This window comes from Primulina huaijiensis, chromosome 9, assembly GCF_012295235.1.
Source record: "Primulina huaijiensis isolate GDHJ02 chromosome 9, ASM1229523v2, whole genome shotgun sequence".
NCBI classification, from domain to species: domain Eukaryota; kingdom Viridiplantae; phylum Streptophyta; class Magnoliopsida; order Lamiales; family Gesneriaceae; genus Primulina; species Primulina huaijiensis.
The window spans coordinates 3,646,250-3,668,679 of record NC_133314.1 but is presented as its reverse complement, the minus strand read 5'-3'; the positions used below and the strand labels follow the sequence as shown (position 1 = coordinate 3,668,679).

At 36.4% G+C, this 22,430-nt stretch overlaps 1 protein-coding gene across 1 annotated transcript in view; it reads left to right on the top strand.

Annotated features, from left to right (window-relative positions):
- The window catches only part of LOC140985208 (callose synthase 1-like), a 54,081-nt gene that overhangs the window by 17,155 nt on the left and 14,496 nt on the right, over nucleotides 1-22,430 (top strand). Inside the window, exons 10-22 of the mRNA XM_073452985.1 lie at nucleotides 9,122-9,259; nucleotides 9,357-9,433; nucleotides 9,499-9,589; nucleotides 12,324-12,446; nucleotides 12,554-12,671; nucleotides 13,128-13,462; nucleotides 13,597-13,649; nucleotides 13,743-13,803; nucleotides 14,400-14,481; nucleotides 14,588-14,637; nucleotides 14,734-14,820; nucleotides 22,098-22,229; nucleotides 22,325-22,419. Of these exons, the coding sequence (XP_073309086.1) occupies nucleotides 9,122-9,259; nucleotides 9,357-9,433; nucleotides 9,499-9,589; nucleotides 12,324-12,446; nucleotides 12,554-12,671; nucleotides 13,128-13,462; nucleotides 13,597-13,649; nucleotides 13,743-13,803; nucleotides 14,400-14,481; nucleotides 14,588-14,637; nucleotides 14,734-14,820; nucleotides 22,098-22,229; nucleotides 22,325-22,419 (1,442 nt within the window). The remainder of the gene's footprint in view (nucleotides 1-9,121; nucleotides 9,260-9,356; nucleotides 9,434-9,498; nucleotides 9,590-12,323; nucleotides 12,447-12,553; nucleotides 12,672-13,127; nucleotides 13,463-13,596; nucleotides 13,650-13,742; nucleotides 13,804-14,399; nucleotides 14,482-14,587; nucleotides 14,638-14,733; nucleotides 14,821-22,097; nucleotides 22,230-22,324; nucleotides 22,420-22,430) is intronic.

The window sequence follows — 22,430 nt, the reverse complement described above, 5'->3', positions numbered from 1 at the left end:
TTGATTTACAATTACTTAACAAGCTGGCAGCTGCATTTCTGTGATTTATTGAGAAAAAGGATCTACGGCCATATGCGTATAATTGTAGTTTTTTTTTGTTTCACTCTGGGCACTTATTTGTTTGCTTCTTAATCCATTGCCCATTATCCTAGTCCATATTTTAGTGGCACTTTGTCGGACTTTCAACTATTTCCAACTCAAATTCTGAAGTCAGTTTTTGAATTCTTTTGAAAGCATGTTTGGTATGAAACTTATGAAAGTTGAGTTGATGTTTTGGGACTCGAAATTGTGTCGGATCTGATTTTTTAATGTGACAGAGATATTTAAAAATCTGAAAATTAGTTAGTAGTATGTGATTTTTGGGATTATAATGTGATTGTGATACATTGATTTTATACTAGGATTAAACGTAATTTCGAAAGTGGATAAAACCAATTAGTTATCGAACTTTTGAGTGGAGGAAGGTTGTTTAGGAAGAAACCAAATGTGGCCATTGTTTATGTGCCGTCCTCGTTAGTCTCGGGCGGGGAGTGATCGTTGGTGCCAAGAGGTTGCACGGAAAATGAGCGACTCCTGGTAGGCTTCTAGGTGAACGGGAACATGAATGAACCAATATTACACCAGAATGAGAGGGATTCTAAGTCTGTGCAGGTATGAGACTGTATCAGGTTTCTAGGCGAAGGGGAACATTAATGAACCAATATTACACCAGAATGAGAGGGATTCCAAGTTTGGCCATGTATGAGACTGTACAATTGAGGAGGTCTTAAAAATGTTTGACAGATGTCACGCCTCGAAATCGAGAAGCGACATCGACGATGCTCTTCAAAAAATTTTGAAGAACATCAACCCCTAGTAGTATATAAATAACTCGAAACACCAGTCTTTTTATTCCATAAAAACAAAATATAATCGTCTTTACTACCCAATAATGGAAATATATAACTATCTTAACCAAAAGCAGCGGAATATAACTTAAACTAAAGTATGACATCGGCAACTTCTCCAAATCAGTACCCAAATCTATCGTGACCAAAATCACCATTTCCAAGACTCGGTCTTCTATTTCTCTTGATCTTGTTTTTGTTATCTTCCTCATTCTTGTTTTCAACTGGAAAGTGTGAATTGGTGAGTGATATGAAATTTTAAAAAACCATATAGATAATATTAAATTGTGACAGGAAATAAATAATCAGGAGATCATAATCATATTTTTCAAAAGCACTTAAATAACAATGTTCCTCATGACTAAATTGATATCAATCCCCTATACATTACTCCTCTAATGGGTGAGGCTGGTAGTCAGTAATCAGTAATTTTCAGAATTTGCATTCGTACCGTACCATTCAATTCATAATCATTCAGTGCAAAAAGATTAATCATTAATAATTTTTAATAAATCATGATTTTCAGAAAGATATGAGCATACATACTTTTCATAGAAAACATAAACCTAATTACAATTGTTGGTAAATAGTCCAGAGGGTATTTGAATTTGTCAAAAACACAATAGCACTTCAACAAGTCGCCTTTTTCGCAGACCTAAAGGTTGTATACGAATTTTACTTAAGTTGGTGGTGTGGATTTATCATTGGTAGTGTTGGGGTATTTATAGAGGTGAAGGATGGTGGTTACTTTCCATGATCACTCTCATTATCTCCATTAACAATCACATTTCATTTAGTTAATCCTCATTATCTCGCCGGTTACTAGAATTAACTCCCCATTGTAGCCATCAACACCCATTAACTTAGGAATTACAATTTATTTTATAACCGTTGTGGGAATGGAAGTGAAGACTTTGATCGGGTTATAACATTCCTCTCTCCTTATTTAAAGTTTTGTTATCGAAACTTGAGGTATCTTGGGGCCTATATTCTTTTCTCATTCCCGCCGTCGTGCCTACCAACTTTTTATCTACCATTGTCCATAACTCCTAAATGATTCACTCAAGTGATTATTACATATTTTTAATCTATTGGTTAAACATAACACCGTTGCTAAGTTAATGTTACCTTAAATTATAACTTGCAATTAAAAATATCTTATTGTCACGTCTAGTGTTCACCCAATGTCATGACATATCCTATTACACCAATAATTATAAAAAAATAGTTGAATCACTAAACAACTTACTATAATCCCATTCCTGTTCTTCAAATCAAAGTTCGATATATTAGTGTTACCTATCACTTATAATATATTTCCTAAGTATTGAATTATTATTATTATTTTAAAAAAATCATAACTTAGATCCCCGAATCTCAAATAATACTTGATACTCAAAGTTGTCATTTATGATCTAAACTAAAATCAACATAATAAAATTTATTCAAATATAGTAATCAATATGTTTTTTCTAATATCATAATACACCTTTTTCTAAGAAATCCTAACTCAATTTTCGAAAATTTTTGAAGTTAAATGTCTTTTATATAGTACCATCTTCGCATTTATAATTTTTTAATAAAAAAATCAGTTATTTGATATGTATTTGATAACCTTCTCCACATCAATATCCCAAAAATCATCGTCATTAAGTGATGTAAGCTACATTTGACATAAATGTCTCACATAAATTATCCTTAATTGACTAGCTTAAATCCCAAAATGGTTATAGCCGAAGTTTTGTCGCTACAGAAAATTGTTCTAAAATATCTTCATTTTTGTATATTATATGGATGATCCCATCTGCAAGGACCTTGATTGGGAATTGTTTGACTGCCTTTCTCTGAGGAAGAGGTGAAATATAATCGACTTGAATTCGGGACTGTTATTCGAAATCTTAGTGAAGCACGAGATTTCTTATCTAATGTCTACTTTTCATGAAAAATACCAATTGAAGTGAAAGGTTTCTTCAATCAACAAACGGCTGGGTCAACTATTCAATCAAACAAGCATGTTTCCCATCTCTACTTGAGAAACGAGTGGGCTTTTTCTGTGCAAAATTGTGTTGAATTTCATACGTGGAAATTCCACCAAGATAAGTAAATCAATCTACTCTAAAATTTTAATAAGTTTACAAAATTGGCTTGTATATTTTCTTGACAATTCTCGACCTTTATCCCCGCCACAAATTGTTTTCTCTAAATCCCATAACATAATTATAAACTCTGTTATCCCATCGTGGCCATGAACCATTTTTTTCTACCAAATATCAATCCATAAAGTTACAAATGCCCCGTGACTGCAAACCATAATCAAAACTCATTGTTATTCCTAAATGTGGTTTCATCTATTGAGTGTCATGTTTATTACAACCAACATGCTCATACTAGTCATTATTTTACCTCAACAATTATCATTATCTTTGATTGAGTCCTAAATTCATAATTTAACAATAAGAAGTCATAACTTTCTAGGAAATGATGTATACCTTCAGTTTCCTCTATTCTCACAAACACTATACCAATCTTTAATGACCAAAAACATCATTACCTCCCGCCATAAATATTCATCCAATATATCATCTCAAATCCAAAGAAAATATCAAGTTATCTTATCGAGTAATAATAGTTACCCAATTTTTAATCCCCCCTCCAAAAAATAAAAAACCTAGTCACCAAATTTAAACTTCTAATTGATTGTGAAACATAAACACTAATGCCCAGTTGATTTTGATTTCCCCTTTTCATATTACATCCAACTTTTCTTTCAGTACTAAGCACCCTGTTTTGCTCATAAACACTAATCGCCAAATGATTCTCTCTTATTAAATCCAATTTTCCCATCAAGACTATGAACCTGGTTTCCCTCTGATGCCATTTCTGTCACGTCCCGAAACCGAGACGTGACATCAACGATGCTCTTCAATATATTTACATGATTTTGAAGAACATGACGCCTCACTAGTCCATAATAACTCGAAACACCAGTTTTTTTGTTCCATAAAAATAGAATAAAATCATCTTTACAACCCAATAATGGAAATATACAAATGTCTTGACCAAAAGCAGCTGAAGATAACTTAAACCAAAGTATAACAGTAGAAAATTCTCTAAATCAGCACGCAAATCTATCGTGACCAAAATCACTGTTTCCAAAACTCGGTCTTCTCTCTTTCCTTAACCTTGTTTTAGTTATCTTCCTTGTTCTTGTTTCTGTTTTTCAATTGGAAGGTGTGAGTAAGTGGGGGCGGGGATACTCCTAATTTTTAAAAAAACTATATATATAATAGTAAATTTTGACTGTCAAAGGAAATTTCATGTGACAGTAATTAGAAGATAAATAATCATATTTTTAAAGAGCACTGAAATAACGATGTTCCTCGTGGATAAATTGATATCAGTTTCCTATATGTTACTGCTCTTAGGGTTAAGGTCGGTAATCAGTAGTGTTTAGAATACGCATTCCTACCTTTTAGTTCATAATCATTTAGTGAAAAAATAGTAATCAGTATTAATCATGATTTTCGGAAGTGCATACATGCTTCGATTTGATAGAAACTACGTATTTTAAAATGTTAACCCACTTACAATTGTCGGTAAATAATTATGGAGGTTTTTGGAGATGTCAGGAACACGATAGCACTTCAACATGTTGCCTTTTTTTGCAGCCCTAAAGGTTCGATACGAAATCGCTTAAATTTTTGGTGTGGATTTATCATTGGTAGCGTTGGGGTATTTATAGAGGTGTAAGATGGTGATTACTTCCCATGATCACCCCCCATTATCTCCATAAACTACCAAATTTCATCCATTAAATCCTCATTATCTCGCCGGTTACTAGAATTAACTCCCCATTATAGCCATCAACACCCATTAACTTGGGAGTTACAAATTTTTTTTTTTTGATAAGAAACTAGATATTATTAATAAATAAAGTTTTACAGTACTAGCGGATGAGTAATCCGCAAGAGGAAAAGTATTACAACGTAGAAAATACTAGCCTACTAACTTCATGCCCACACAAATTTCCAATCCCTAATCAAATCAGAAATAGAAAGATGTTGAAAATCTTTAATATTTATTGTCCAGCTTGCAACCCTGAACTTGATCTTCTCCCATACTTCCTCTGCTGTGTAGGGGTGTTCAAATTTCGGTTAAAACCGAAAAAACCGGCCGAATCGTAAAATTCGGTTTTTTTGGTTCGGTTTTTTCGGTTATTTGACCGGTTACGGTTTCTATATTGCGCATTTTCGGTTTTCCGGTTCGGTTTTTGGTCTTTTTAAAAAAAAAACCGAAAAACCGAATATATGAGAATTATTTGTTTTTTTATTATATTGTACTCCAAACATGTCCTAACTTAAAAATTAAAAATAAAACTTAAAAATAAGTAAATAAATAATAAATTAATTTATTTAGGTTTTGACATTCAAATTTCAGCCGCACACCTTTGTTGAATTGTTGTGTTTGTGCCTTGCTTCACACATTCCCTTTTCAATCAACCAACAACACAATTCTAGATTAGAGAAGAAGAAACCTGTGTTGCTTTGGTAGTTCTCTGCTCTCTAATCTATATATTGTGCATGATATTTGTTTATGATAAAATTATTTTCTTAATTTCTTTTACCGTGTGGATTGAGTGATTATTGATTTTTGTAAGATAATCAAACAAATTTGATTGTGGTTTTTTATTATATTTTTTTAAAATTGATAACGTACAACTTCATTTATAACTAAATTTATTACACAAACCGTAATAACCGACCGTAATAACCAAACCGCAATACAAAAAAACCAAACCGGACCGAATTAAAATGGTTTGGTTTAGGATTAGATATTCGAAAAACCGTAAACCGAAAAACCGAACCGAAGTTTATTAAAACCGAACCAAACCGACCGTTGCACACTCCAACTGCTGTGTCCGTATCCTCTTGAAATATTCTTTTATTCCTCTCCAACCATATAGACCAAGCGTACAGTGTATAACAACGTGCCAGAACCTCATAAATTTTCTGCTTTGAATTCCTCCCGGCTCCATGATAATCATATCTGCCGCTTTCCTCGGAAGTACCCATTGAAAACCCAACTCACGCAAAACTTTCGTCCAAATATTTTTTGAGAAAGAACAATGCACCAACAAGTGATCCTGATTTTTTTCTTGCTTCTTACATAAAGTGCACCAATGAGGACATAACATACATAGAGGACACCTCCTTTGAATCGATTCACAAGTTGGTAGTTTTCCCAGAGCCACAATCCACGCGAAAATCTGAACTTTATGAGGGATCGATACTTTCCAGATTTTTTCGAAGTAAGTAAAATAAGAGTAAGATGAAAAAGAAAACAAAGAATTATAAAAGGATCGAACAGAAAACTGACCTGAATGATCTCCCAACCATACTGTCAAATCCCCCACTCCCCTCTCTAATCTAACCGATTCTAGAACCCCTAAAAGAATACTGAACTCACCCACTTCGATCTCATTTAACTGTCTTCTAAAACGGATGTCCCAATGAAAGGTATTATTGAGTCCAGATGAATGCGAAACCAAAAAGCTATTGATTGGTTTATTAGTAGTGGAGCAAATCCTAAAATGGATGGAAAGCGCTCTCTAAATGATTCCCCACTTTCCAAACATCTTCCCAAAACCGAATGACATTACCCTCTCTAACCACCGCCCCAACCAATTGAAGAAAAGCCGGGTAAGACCGAGAGATAAATTTCCACGGGCTTCTAAATGTTGTGTTCCTTGCCAACCCCGCATCCCACCCATTATCTTGGAGACCATAAATGTTTGTTATAACTTTTTTTCCACAAAGGCTCTCTTTCCACCGAGCCTCTCCACCACCATTTCCCCAACAATGCTCTATTTCTTAAACAAATATTCCCTACACCCAATCCGCCTCTGTCTTTCGGTTTAGTAACCTGTTTCCAGTCCACAACATGACAATACGTGTCCCCGTCAGCCCCATCCCACAAAAAATCCCTCATCAACTTTCCCATCAACTTCTCCACCGGTCTTGGCACTCTAAATAAAGACATGAAGTAAGATGGTAAAGCATTCGATACTGACTGTATCAAAACTAGCCGTCCCCCTTGAAAGGAACGCTTTTTTCCATGAAGCCAATTTTCTTGCCGTTTTTTATAAGACCGGTTCCCAAAAGTTAAATTTCGTGGGATTACCTCCCAATGGAACCCCGAGATACTTTATTGGCCAAATATTTTTTTTACATCCAATTTCCTGTGCCAAAGCATCCACTTCATCTTCCGGAAAATTAATTCCCAACACAACACTTTTTTCCAAATTTATTTTCAATCCCGATTGATTCCCGAAACAGTTAAGTATATCCACTAATGCAATGACATGGCTTTTCTACTGGACCAAAAACAAGGTATCATCCGCAAACTGAATATGTGAGATCTCCAATTTCCTCCTCCCTATTTCAAGTCCTTTTATTCCGTTTAATCCCCTAGCCTTATCTACCAATCTTCCCACAACATCAACTACTAAATTAAAAAGGAAAGGGGATAATGGATCCCCCTGGCGAAGTCTTCGCTCCCCTTTGAATTTTCCCCTCGGCCTTCCATTAATGAAAATCGAAAAAGACACACTCGAGACACATCCCATAATCCACCTCCTCCATCTTTCCCCAAACCCTTTCATATGCAAGACATAAACCAGAAATCGCCAATCGACATTGTCATATGCTTTTTCCAAATCTACTTTAAGGATCCAGCCTTTCTTATGTTTCCTTCGGTAGTCCTCAACCACCTCGTTCGCAATTAGGCAACAATCCAGAATCTGTCTCTCCTTAATAAAGGCACACTGGTTTTCCTTGACAGTTCTATCCAATACTTTCTTAATTCTACTAGTCAACACTTTGGCCAATATCTTGTAAAAACTCGTCGTAAAACTAATCGGTCTGAAATCCTTTACCTTAATTGCCTCGTGTTTCTTTGGTATTAGGCAAATATATGTTTCGTTTGTAATGCCATTAACCACCCCTCCCTCATAAAATTCATCAAACACTTTCATCAGGTCTTCTTTAACCGTATCCCAATTATGTTGAAAGAAAGCCAATGTAAATCCATCCCGCCCTGGCGCGCTTTATCACCATCACAGTCAAACACCGCTTTTCTAACCTCTTCCTCTGAGAAAGCAATCTTCAACTCCTCTGCCTCAATCGAATATAAAGGACACCATTCCACTCCTTCGATCCCACCTACCCCATCCCCGTCCGATTTTCTGTATAGATTCCTATAAAAATTGATTATATGCTCCTCAATCTGTCTGTCCTCCATAACCATAGTCCCATCCTCCAACTGCAGTTTATCTATCGTTGCTTTGTTCCTTCTGTTTGTCAACATATGAAACTGTAAAATTGAGGAGAGTTTAAAAGAATTGATAGGTATTACTCATATCAATAAGGTGCATCTTTTTTTGGGTGCTTATCACATAATAGCTCCAAAGTTAAACGTGTTTAACTTGTGGCAATTCTTGAATGAGTGACCTCCTGAGAAGTTTACAAAGGTGTGTGTGAGTGAGGACATAAGCACTCTATAAAGACCTGTTTTGGTACAAGTTTCCCATAAAAAATAATTTCTACCTATGCTGTTGACTCTATTTAAATACTTCTTTGTCATTCCGAAAATGTGTAACATTGAACTACTCTCTACGGAAAAAAGTGTAATGTCTGACCCCTCGGTTTCCAATTAATCATAATAATGAACAAAAATAGTTGGTTCTTTCATTCTTTGAGTGGACGTAAGAGCAATGTAATATTCTTCCAGAGAAGCTGCCTCCGGGCTCAGTTTGAATTTATGCTCAGTGAATATTTGAGTGCTATGGCTACTTTTTCAATGGTATGGTTACTCCTATATCTATAGACAATGGCAACTGTTTTAACTATATGGTAGAGTTTCTTTTATCTTGAACTACCAAAATATTGGGAATTAAAGCTCTAGGTAAGATTTGGCATTGTCTATGGTTGAGAATATTGACATAAAAAATCTGACAAGTTATTTCCATGTTAAAAATCTATTTCTCCTGGTGTTTTTGGGTGGGTCATTGCAAAGCCAGTAAAATACAGGATGCTGGTTGATATTTTGCACTGATTCTTGTTTATTTTACGATGAATATCTAAGCAATGAGTCTTGAAGTGGTTGTTTGTGGGGGTTTAACCATGCTTTGATTCTTGATTGTTTTATATTATTTTCTCTTTTGGCTCTTTGTTCAGATGGCATTTGAGCTTTATGGTCTTCTTGCTGGACATGTTAGTTCTGTGACTGGTGAGAATATCAAGCCTGCCTATGGCGGCGATGAAGAGGCTTTCTTGAGTAAAGTTGTAACTCCAATTTATAATACAATAGCTGAGGTGACACTCCTATCTTTGCTTCTGAAGCCTTCAGAGATCTTTCTTATTGCCATACTTTTTTTATTTTAAGTCCATGATTTTCATCTCTGCCTTTTAGGAAGCTAAAAGGAGCAGGGGTGGGAAATCCAAGCATTCTCAGTGGAGAACATATGACGATTTGAATGAATACTTCTGGTAATATGATCCCATCTTATGCCCTTTATGTCAAACGGTGTTACTTATCTAGTGGTAAGTTGCAGGTCACTTAATTGCTTCAGACTAGGTTGGCCGATGCGTGCTGATGCTGATTTCTTCCATGTTCCCTTTGAAAAACATTCAGATAAAAGTGAAGTAAGAATTATTTTTCTAAGATGATGTATTTCATCATGGATTGTTCTAATCTTTTATTTCCTTTCAAATTCTGCATCGGTAGTAATCAAATTGTAGGTTCATTAGTTGTTCCTAATTTCAGTAGATAATTTTGCCACTGGTGCCCTCTGTTTTCACTTTTGCTCCAAGAATTCTGGTGAATTTACATGGCGTATAAGATTTTTATTCTGGGTCTCTTGAAAAGAACATTCCAGATGTATCCTTACAGTTCTTAGGTTTAATTGAGCATGTGTCCTCTGTTAAGGTTTGACTTAGAGCGTCCATTTTATGTTGATAATCGGATTCAGATGTGGTGAGGCTGGTCACTACATGAATTAAAATGTTTGGCCAAAGATTTTGAACCTTTGGATGAAATAATTGTGGTTGGTTGAAAAGAAGGCTTAGAAGTACTGGGTTTCATATTTCTATAGGTATTATGAAATAATTTCTCTGATTAGAAAATATACTTTTGCTGTATACCTTCTGTTGTATCATGTTTATTCATTCAGCCTACTAGCGGACAGGTTGGTTTACGCGTCGTGCAGCAACTTAGACTGATGGTTGGATATTACTCCAATTTGGTAACTATAACGCTAAAACACATTATTGAGTGTGATTTAGTGGGTCTTCTGTCTTTTGGTTTACTCATGGGGCTTTCTACCATTCACTTTACAATTACATAAACTTTTGAAAGCAGGGGGTTAAGTTGTGGCACTAATACGTCAATAAGCAATGACCGTTGCCTATGAAAATGATAGGAAAGGAAAGAAACAAAAGCAGAGAGAAAGCAAATCGATGTGTGTATCACAACAAAAGTATGTTTTGGTTCTCTTTTAAGAAACAGGGACGGTGGTTGTAGATTAAGTGACACTCGATTTACCTTAAAGAAGTTGAGTGGAATATCGAAAGGAACTCCGTTTGATAATTGGAGATATTTGTATCATGTGGGCAAGCTTATCTACCTGTCACACCTGAGGCATGATATTACCTTCACTGTAATGTGGTGAGCTACTTTAAAAGATCACAAAGAAAAGGATTACTGCTAACGTAAAGCAATCAAAAAAGTATTGAAGTTTTTACTGATGCTGACTGTGCAGGTTCTAACTCAAATAGAAGATCCATTGTTGGTTATTGTACTTTTCTCAAGGATAATCATATCACATTGAGAAGTGAAAACCAAAATGTTGTATACCTGATCTTATTTACTTAGTTTCATAGTTATTAAAAGCGTGCGCCTGGCTGCGCCTAGGCGACAGGCCCAGCCGGGCGCACCCATTGCGCCTGGGTTATTACCCAGGCGAAGCACTTGAAACAAGCGCGCTTAAAGCGTGCGCCTCTGCCTAAGCGCGAGGCTCCGAGAGGCCGCTTTTAAAGAAGCGGACTGATATTTTGTAGGTGAATAAAAATTAACTCGAACTCAACCAATTTTGAAGCTTAATTAGCAAAGCTCGTGGCTATTTAATGATTAAAAAAACTATCACTCATTTATGCAAGATTCTTTTAACAGAAATTTCATACGTCCTTTATTCAAACTTTTACTATAATCTTCCTTCTTTTACGATGATGATGATAGTTGACCAGGATGATAAATAATTTGATGATTTAGATGATAGTGTAATCTTTTGTACAAACTTTTAATCTAATTTCTTCTACATTCATGACTCATCATTGCAACGACGAGGATATAGTTGCAGGTGTTGAACAAGAATTTGATGATTTAGATATTTGATTTTTTTTTAATATACTATGAATTGACGATTTACTAATGAACTTTAAATGATTAATTTTTTTTTTCTGATTATGATTTACGTTACATTATCTATTAATGAACTTTTAATTTATAATGTTTGTTATCTTTGTGAAAAATATTTAATTTATATAATATTATAGTATAAATCACTTTATATATATTGAATTTTAAAATTTATCTTAAATGCGCTTTCATTCGATAAAGTGTGCGCTTTGTGTTGCGCCTTGCGCCTCAGGCTCCAAGGTACCCTAGAGCTTTACTGCGCCTTGCGCCCTAAATAACTATGCTTAGTTTGATAAGAACTTATCTATCTCTTTATTTGTATCTTTGTATTTTAAATTCTTAGGATTATGTTATCATATCTTCTTAGTTGTTTATTTAATCTTTGTAGACTCTACATTTCAGAATAAGAAATATACGGTGTTTCACCAATTCTCAATCTATTCTAACTTCACAAAATGTAGTAGTTTGAAATAAGTTATGGTTAGTGGAGGGTGTGAGAGTTGTGGATAAACTGATACATGAAGAGTTGAAATTAGAGACAGAAATCTCAATGAAATAATTTTGTGATGATAAGTCTGCGATTAGTATTGCAAATAAACTATTCCGAGATGATCCCAACTGAACATATTGAGGTTGATAGACATTTTATTAAATAAAAGTTGGAGATTAGAACTCACTATGCCATTCTTCATTGCTGAGTTACATTAGATATTCATGCACCAACTTGTGGGAGAATATAGGAAAATAGGGTTATTTTAGTTTTTAAAAGCAGGTTATTTTTTCCCTTGTAACTAAGGATTTAAAATTGAAGTTTCTATATTTATTAAGTTGTATATTGTATAAATGTAGACAAACCTGTATTAATTATTCATTCAGAAAGTAAATGGAAAAGAAGAAATAAAGTTCCATAACTTTCTCTTGCTATTCTTCTTCTTCTTATAAAAATTATTCTCCAACTTTCAGGAAAATGCATCTGTTGGGAGAGAGAGATGGATGGGAAAAATCAACTTTGTCGAGACTCGTTCGTTCTGGCACATATTTAGAAGTTATGATAGAATGTGGAGCTTTTTTATTTTATGTTTACAGGTTTCCTTTTTAATTGTATCTGTATCTCCTTCATCATCATCACATTCTACTTTCTAATAGATGTTACTTTTGTTATCTTCTTGAAATTAATTTTCTTGACTGTGAAGGCAATGATAATAATATCATGGAATGGATCTGGAAGTATTGGCGGTATATTTGATGGAGATGTGATCAAGAAAGTTTTGAGTATATTTATCACAGCCGCAATACTAAAACTTGCTCAAGGTAATTTCCAAAGAAAAAAACTTGCTCAAGGTTTAAAAAAATGATATCGATCTTGTTATATTTTTGTGCATCTTCTAGCTGGAAATATTATTTTGTAGACCTTGTAGTTCCTAATCTTCTCAATGAATGAACTAAACCATGAATGGTTAACATTGTTTGGTTTTTTGTCCTGCACTGTCATGTCACATGTGATTGACACCATGGGTTTGAGCTTTCAGATTGAAGATCAGGTTACGGTCAGAACTGTTTGGGAGGTGGTACCCAACAGAATTTTCCAGTTTCACTTCTTTCTTGCAAACTTGACCACTTGTTCTATGAATCGTTTTTTGTCATTGACCCTAATTTAATTTGTTTAAACTCCCATCATATTCGTATAGAGTCTTGATCTTTCAACATGAATATGAATTGAAAGTTTGTACTGGGAGAATGTCCTCATTTTCCTACGTTGTTGTGCAGCTGTTCTCGATGTGATTATGAGCTGGAAAGCTAGGATGAGTATGTCAGCGCATGTAAAGCTGAGATATATATTAAAGGTTGTTTCTGCAGCAGTGTGGGTGATTGTGTTACCAGTGACTTATGCATATAGTTGGAAAAATGGTCCTGGATTTGCGCAAACGATTAAGAACTGGTTTGGAAAGGGGCATGGTTCTCCTTCTTTGTATATCATTGCGGTTTTAATATATTTATCTCCAAATATGCTCTCTGGATCGTTATTTCTGTTTCCATTTATACGGCGGTATCTTGAAAGATCAGACTACAAAATTGTGAGGCTAATGATGTGGTGGTCTCAGGTATGCAAGCAGCAGTTTTATCCTGAACGTTTAACTAGTTTGTTTGTGATTATTTATGTCAGTGTCACTCCTAACTTTCATCAAATGTAGGCTAAGATTGGACTCTTAACACTTGAATATCTCTTACCCTGCAGCCTCGGCTCTATGTTGGAAGGGGAATGCAGGAAAGCACATTTTCTGTTGTCAAGTAAAGCATTTCTTTGATTATCCGAGTGAATTTACTCGTAATAGATTCCTACTGTTATTATAAACCATTGGTCCACCATCATTTTTTTTCCAGTTATACAGTGTTTTGGGTTCTACTTTTGGCAGCGAAGTTGGCTTTTAGTTTTTATGCTGAGGTGACTGACAGTTCTCTCTTGTTCTTTCTTTCTTTCCAAAATTTGATTGCGTTTATTTCCATTTCGACAACGTGTATTCAATTTTGTTAACGTTTCCATTTGTAATATTACCAACACAAATTTCATTTTATTTATGTAATTCTCAGTCCTGATATTCTTATGATAGAAATTTACGCGCACTTTTAAAAGGTTTAGACTTGATGATACCATTTTTATTTATTTTGAGAACTGAGAAGAACTGAAAAATTACACTGATAACATTTTGAGGTTTGTGTATTTTTTAACTCTTTACTCTTTGGAAGACAGTCTCTCTGTACGCCTTTGAATCTTGAAAATTCATGAACATGAGGAATAAAATCTGGAATTATATGCTAGTATATTAAATCAAACTTTCAATATTTATTTCAAATCAGATATTCCATGACCTAATAAACCATCCCTTTTGTAAGTCATCTTCCTGCATCTGCATCAGGTGAAATTTATGTTCCCAAATTTCTCCTGGCCAAAAGGAATATTTTTGTAAAAGGTTGTCCCTAGTTTAGATATTGGTTGTCAACTTTCATGGATCGGTGATTTGATGGGTTATATTGTCGCAGATACATCCTCTTGTGGGTCCTACAAAAGAAATCATGGTGGTTCATATAAATAAATATGAGTGGCATGAGTTCTTTCCTCGAGGTAGTTACACTGGTCACAATTGGCTGTTTTGTATATTTAATTTTGACCATGTTTATGTATGAAATTTTTACTCATCACTGGGGGATACCATTTTTTTTCATTTCAGCAAAAAATAACATTGGGGTAATTATTGCACTCTGGGCTCCTGTTATTATTGTAAGTTTATCTTTAACCTTGAGGTTGATTTGTCGATGTTTGTTTATCCTTTGTTCTACATGTGTTTAAATATCTCTTATTTATGGTCTCTTCCAGGTATATTTCATGGATACCCAGATTTGGTATGCCATTTTTTCCACAATATTTGGAGGGATATATGGAGCATTTCGACGCCTTGGAGAGGTGGTTTGGCTTTTATTTTCTTGAGATCAGTTCTCAATATTTGGTGTTTCTAGGCATTTGTATGGCTGTATGCTGCGTAATGAATACCCTCTTTGTAATGCTATGAATATATACCTTATAGATCATTCTTTCCTATTTTATGTCTCATAATTTTTAAATTTAATCATTTACACAGTCATCCTTTCAGAAATGCACACATGTATGCTAGTAGATACTAGGGGTGCACCCGAGTCGAGTCGATACTCGAGCTCGACTCGATTTAAATTTTGTAGGCTCGAGCTCGATCGAGTATTCAATTTCAGTTTGAACTCGATTTGTGAAAATATGGAGTTACTTGAGCTGGTGTTTGAAAAGCTTTGTCGTATAATTTTAGGGTTTAAATTTTGTATTTATATGGACAAAAATATCTGTAAATTATATATTCTCTAATTAATATATAGTTACTCGAGTAGCTCACAAGCTACTTGAGTAGAAACAATTAAAATTCGAGTCGAGGTACTTGATAGCTCGACTCGAGTGTTGATTGAGCCGCTGACGAGCTATTCAGCTTGACTCGTTTGCTACTCTAGTAAATACACATGCATGTATGCATGAAGTTTCTGTAGCTAGTTTCCTATATTATTATTGTTGTGAAACCTATATTGTAGAGACACTTCCCTGTTTAATTGTGCTATTATACTTGCACTTGAATCATTTACAACTAATCCATTGTCACAAAAATTATTTTCGATTTCTTTTAATTGATTGTCCATTTGAAAAGGAGAGAAAGTTCTACATCGCCTACCCAATTTCCAAATTACAGACTTCCCTCCAAAAATCATTATTACACCCAAATTCCCTTCTGTTTTAAAGTGTCTCCAACTTGATATAGAATGGATATACAATGTGCCATCTGTCTCCCTTCCTAATGTGCCATGATGAACCCAAATTTTACTTGTGAGGGGAGATAGGTGTAGCTTTGATGTTTGCAAGAGTTCATGTATTTTAGAGATACCTGAATGGGCAAGGATCAACTAAGCTCACTCGGGGACTTTCTTAAAGAGTAAGCTCATATGAATCTACCTGTACAACTGATTTCACGCGTTCTTTACCTGTTTCTTCGGGTCTTAGTCGTGAATATGTGCTCTCTGCTTTTAAGTTTTTGTTGTTTTTGGACATACTTGTCATTCCTTCTGAGAATATGACTATCAATAAATAATGCCTTCTCACATTTCTAAAGCAAGTACTCTCAATTGCTGCCAATTGTTTATTGTTTTGACTTGCTTTATATATTCAGTTATTCTGTGGTGTCTAACAGCCCTATGAAAATTTAATGTTAAAGTAATGTATGTCTTATGTATTATGACAATGTATTGTTCAGACCCAATTCTACATTCTAATTTATCATTTCAATTTATGAGATAATGGACCAGAGATCCAGACTTCATTATAAAACATTATTCAATTGCCCATTGAGATTTGATGAATCCTTCACTATGTTGCTAGATTGAAGATTTCAGATTCATAAACAGCTTCCTTACTGTTGCATTCAAGCATTTCTGTGAAAACTAATTTTACTTGAACATTTTTATTATTCCCAGGTGACCCTTGGAAAAAACCCTAGAGAGAGAATTTTTTAAAAATGCTCTCTCCCCCTTCGTTTTCTCAGTTTCTGTCTGGCTCAGCCTTCCCTTTTCTCACCCCATCGAGCTTTCATTTCCGTCGATCTTCACTAAATTTCCGGCCGGTTTAGTTGGCGGGTCATTCCCTAGCTCGTCTCTCTTTCACTCTAGTTTTCTTCTTTTTCGAGTCTGTCTTCTAGCATAGCATCGCGATGCAAGCCAGGTCCAGTGGGTTTCCGTCTATTGCGTTTAAGCCTATGTTTAGAGACGAAATGGTTAAGATCGAGTTTAAGATGTTCTCGGTCAAGTCGGTAAACGAAGGCGGCACGCTTCGATGGACTGAAAGAACTAGGAATGCGACATACTTCCTGGACTTGGATCGAAGCGAGGCTCGTTGGTTCAGTTTCAAAATCAGAAACTTCATTCTTAACCCCCATTCATGCTCAGACTTCTACCGATTCAGGGGCGGTAATGCAACGATTGTAGCTCAGAGAGTTGTCAACAGAAGAGGCCGGTTCCTAGAGGTCTCCAGATTTAGCGATAATGGGAAGAAACAAAACATAATCATACCTAGTGGGTTAAAGCAACAAGGATGGATTAGGATTTCAGCTATTCTCACCGACTTACTGTCAGGGAGACCTTTGATGTCGGGTCAGAATCATGTTCAGCATGGTAATGAACCTATTTCAATTACTCGGAATCAGCAGACAGCAAAGGTGGAAGAACGAGATTTTCATCAAGATTCGACGAGGGGCAACGATGTCAGATGCTGTAAATCATCAGAGACGAATTGGAATGAAGCCATTATCATCACTAGAGGCAGGGTGAATGTTTCTTGGGACCAGGTTGCTAGGGATATAGGACAAGACGTTAAAGAACTTACAAAGAATGCCGAGAGACCGCATTCAACTATGAATCCCTATGGACAGATGGTCAGCACATGCTGCAACAATTCCATTACAAAGATTTTGACTTCTAAGGAAGAGATGGGTGAGTCGACAGATTATGATCGAGTAATGGAGGATTTGAGCAAGACATGAGCTTGCGAACAGGGTGACACAGATGATATTGATTTAGAACAACCTGATGATGATCAATTGGAAGACGGATTTGGCTCCACTGAATCGGGCAGCCTCTTTTCTAATCAATCCGAGCCCCAGGTAAATAACGATGCAGTCGATGTGGATATCCAGGGGTTGTTTTCACAAGAAGATGAAAGACATCATTTCAAACAACCTTCGATTCTTGGTAACACTAATCCTCTAATGGGTAAGGTACTTTCTTGCTTCCTTTCATCTAATACAAAGCATCTTCTTTCACTTCACTCTTTTTTCCCAGCGTCTTTCATTGCTTTGGGTCAGTCTAGTGGGTTTTTAGGAGGGGGCCATTCAAATGTCTCTGACAATCCGGGGTCCGAGAGATTTACTGATTCAGGATTTGGAAGGGAAGTAGATCTTCATGATCCATGGGATTCTCAGAAAGACATCATTCATCCAGCAGCCGAAAATGACGTGATCAAATCATCGGGTAAGCTAAACAGAGAGCTTGTTAGGTTGCAGTGCGGAGTCAACTATGACAAAGGCTCGACTTCGAAGGGTCCCACTCGTTTGTTATGAAGATTTGTTCTTGGAATATTAGAGGGGGAGGGTCAGCCAGAAGAATGGAATTAGTGTGTACTGTTATCCGCAAGGAAAACCCGGATATCGCCGTGTTTTTAGAAACTAAGAGAATTACAGTAGATCGGCGCTTTGTAGCAAGTCTGTGGAAGTCTAGATATGTTGATTGGGTGTGTTTACCAGCGGAAGGAAGATCAGGTGGCATTCTAATGTTGTGGGATCCTCGAGTGATTGCGGTGCGTGACAATCTGATTGGGAACTTCTCGGTTTCGATTCAAATCCAGCGCCAAGATGACATCACTTGGTGGTTCTCTGCAATTTATGGCCCATGTAATCCGAGACATCAAGAGTTATTTTGGGAGAAATTAGCAGGGTTGCGCATCATATGCGGGGACAACTGGTGTGTAGGAGATGATTTTAACGTGGTTCGAAATTTGGATGAAAAGTTGAATAGCAACTCCTTCACAACGAGTATGCAATGCTTTGATGTTCTTATTGAGGAATTGTGTCTTCACGATCCCCTTTTACTGAATGCAAAGTTTACTTGGTCCAACTTCAGAGAAAGCCCGATTTGTTGCAGATTAGACAGGTTCCTCTTAACCGCGGGGTGGAAAGCCATTTTCCCCACGTTTAGACAGTCGGTGCTTCCGAGAATAACGTCTGATCATCACCCAATCGTATTGGACACTACGAGGTTGAAATGGGGACCATCACCGTTCAGATTTGAAAATGTATGGCTGTCACACAATAAATTTAGAGAGTGACTTGCAGTGTGGTGGAACAGTGGGAACTCACAGGGTTGGGCAGGTTTTAAATTTATGATGAAACTCAAAGAAACAAAAAAAAAGGTCTTCATCTGGAACAAAGAGGTCTTCGGTGATCTTAATCTCAGAATTAAAGAGTTGCAAAATAAGGTCTCTCACTTAGACGCAACAGAGGCAGACGGATTTTGGTCAATCGAATTACAGGAGCAACGTCGGGATGCAAGAAGCGAGTTGGAAAGTTTTACTATTCGGAAACTGCAGATGGAAAGTCAAAAGGAAAAAGTTAAATGGATGAAAGATGGGGATCAAAACTCTAAGTTCTTCCACTCGTTGCTGAAAAACAAAAGAAACAAAGCTATGATAGACAAGATTGAGTTGGATGATGGGTCATTACTTTCAGAGGAATCAGAGATTGAGAAGGCAATCATCGATTATTACAAAATATTGCACAGAAAATCTGAAGGAGATGGATCGGGTTTAGAGGGGTTGGAGTGGATGCCGTTAGATTCCATGGAGGCTGCAAAGCTGGAAGAGCCATTCTCCGAGGAGGAAATTAGTCGTGCAGTGCATCATTGTGATGGCAACAAGGCTCCGGGACCGGATGGGTTTACTCTAGCTTTCTTTCAAAAAAGTTGGGATACCATTAAAAATGATCTCTTGAAAGTCTTTGCTGAGTTTTTTGAACATGGCATCGTAAATGGAATTACCAATGAAACCTACATGTGTCTCATTCCAAAAAAGCAAGAAGCCACGAAGATCAAAGACTTTAGACCTATCAGTCTAATCACCAGTTTGTACAAAATATTGGCTAAAGTTTTAACTAACCGATTGAAGGAGATGATGAGCAAAACAGTGGCGGAGAACCAATGTGCTTTCATCCATGGAAGACAGATTACAGATTGTTGCCTCATAGGCAACGAAGTCGTCGAGGAGTATAGAAGGAAAAAGAAAAATGGATGGATTTTGATAGTAGATTTTGAAAAAGCTTATGACAATGTGGATCGGAGATATCTAGATTTCGTGCTTGATAAGAAGGGTTTTGGAGTTAAGTGGAGAAAGGGGATCAAGGGTTGTGTCTCTAATATGTCGTATTCAATTTTCATTAATGGGAGACCAAGGGGGAAGTTCAAAAGGGAAAGGGGCCACAGACAAGAGGACCCTTTATCCCATTTTCTCTTTAATCTTGTGATTGATGGGCTAGGAAAATTGGTTGATCGGGCCAAGTTTACAAACGCCGTCAGAGGCCTCGAGGTTGGGAGAAACAAAGTAGAAGTTTCACACATTCAATTTGCGGATGACACTCTCTTTCTCGTTCAATCTGAGCAACACTTGAAGGCTGTCGTAGAACTCCTTAATTTGTTTTGTTTAAAATCGGGGTTGAAAATTAATTTCGAGAAGAGTTCTTTGCTTGGTTTGAATCAATCAGATGTTGTAGTTGATGGTGTGACAGCGGCGATTGGTTAGAAGAAAGAACAATGGCCTATTAAGTACCTCGGAGCACCATTGGGTGGAAACCCAAAAAAATTGGAATTTTGGGGACCGTTAATTTCTAAGATGTCCAATAAGTTGGCAAGTTGGAAAAAGGCATTCCTATCTAAAGGTGGTCGATTAACATTGATTTGGTCAGTGTTAAGCATTACCTACCTACTTTATGTCACTGTTCATGGTCACAAACCGAGTGGCAAAGCAAATGGAAACATTGATGAGTAATTTTTTGTGGGACGGCCCTGATGGGGAGACGCATTGCCACGTTATTAACTGGACTCAGGTGTGCAAACCGAAAGACAAAGGAGGTTTGGGATTAGGTAACATCCGTCTAAAGAATAGGGCATTACTCGGGAAATGGTGGTGGAGATGCGCGGTCGAGAAATATCCTTTGTGGAAAAGAGTTGTGGGTAGCATTTATGGGATTCAAGACAACGGTTGGGATTTAAGAGTGGCAAGAAATTCAACTTTCAAAAGCCCATGGAAGTTTATCTCTCGGACCCATCCACTTTGTCGGCACTTGATTGGCTCGGTACTTAAGGGTGGGAATCTTATTCGGTTTTGGGAGGATATATGGGTGGGTTTGTGTTCTTTTAAAGAGTGTTTTCCTCGTCTTTTTCTTATCTCTCAGTCTACTAACAAACCAGTTAATCATTTCTACTCAGTCTCTGATAGTCAAGGTCTTTCAGTCATTCAGTGGGATGTGCGTTTCAGAAGAGGGTTGAACAATATTGAGTTGGAATCTCTAACTGGGGTTTTAGAATCAGTATCTTTGAGTGTGGGGGTAGGGGACGTCAGGGTTTGGTTAGGGGACTCTTCGGGTGTTTTCTATGTAAACTCTTTCTACTCTTCTTTTTTCAACAATATTGATACTCCATCTTTCCCTTTCTACTCTCATATTTGGAAAGTACCGATCTCACAAAAGGTGAAAGTGTTCTCTTGGATTGTTGCGTTGGGCAAATTGCAGATGAGTGACAAAATGCAGAAAAGAAATCCGACTTATGTTTTATGTCCTCAGTGGTGCGTTTTGTGTAAGAACAATGAGGAAAATCAAGATCACCTACTGATTCACTGCTCTTTTACAAGACATTTATGGATTAAGGTCATGCAACACCTGGGATTTGAATGGACCTTCCTCTCAATTCAAGAGACATGTTCGTTATGGAGCACGGTTACCTCAAGGGAAAGGGCCTCAGAAACTTTTGGTGCATTATTATTCACTGCTTATTTTGGTCGATATGGCTGGAGCGCAATAACAGAGTTTTCAACGACATAGAAGAGTCTTCAGAGAATTTGTGGGAGTCGGAGATAATTAAACTCAGAGTCGCGAGATGGACACTAACCATACCCTCATTTCAGCAATTACTATTAGCAGATCTTGTTAGGGATTGTTGTTTTATTTGTTCTTGACTTGCTTCTAGATTTAATTTCTCGCCGTGGATCGTGGATCGCTCATCCACTACGCATTGTAAACTTTTGATATTTAGTATTAATAAAATAGTTTCTTATCAAATTTTTTTTTTATTATTATTCCCAAGCTAGTTATAAGCCTAAGCTTGTTAATCTTCTAGTTTAAGTATTAATTGCAGTTCTGTAATTCAACTAATGAGACTAAATTCAGACTAAATAGCAGACCCTCGATCTTACATTGATAAATATGAATGTGATTTTCGTTGGTATATATGTTTTATATATGAATTCATGACATATGATTTATCTCATACAGAAAATGTGGTTTTCTTACACTTTTCAGAAAGTTCTGCTTTTTTCTATTGGTTTTTTGAGCTGATAAATATATGTTGTACCCACAGATTCGAACATTGGCAATGCTTAGGTCTCGGTTTCAATCATTGCCAGGTGCTTTTAATGCCCGTTTGATTCCAGCAGAAAAGGCTGAGAAGCCCAAGGGAATAAAGGCCACGATCTCCCGTAAATTTGCTCAGGTTGATCATAAATAACTTCAATAAATTACACCGTGTTTTCTTTTATTTGTTTCCAAAGATCTATAATGGCATTTGGAATTGACTGGTATTCGCAGATCGAATCTAATAAACAGGAGGAGGCAGCAAAATTTTCACAGATGTGGAACAAGATAATCGAAAGTTTTAGAGAGGAAGATCTGATAAATTACAGGTATATGGTAA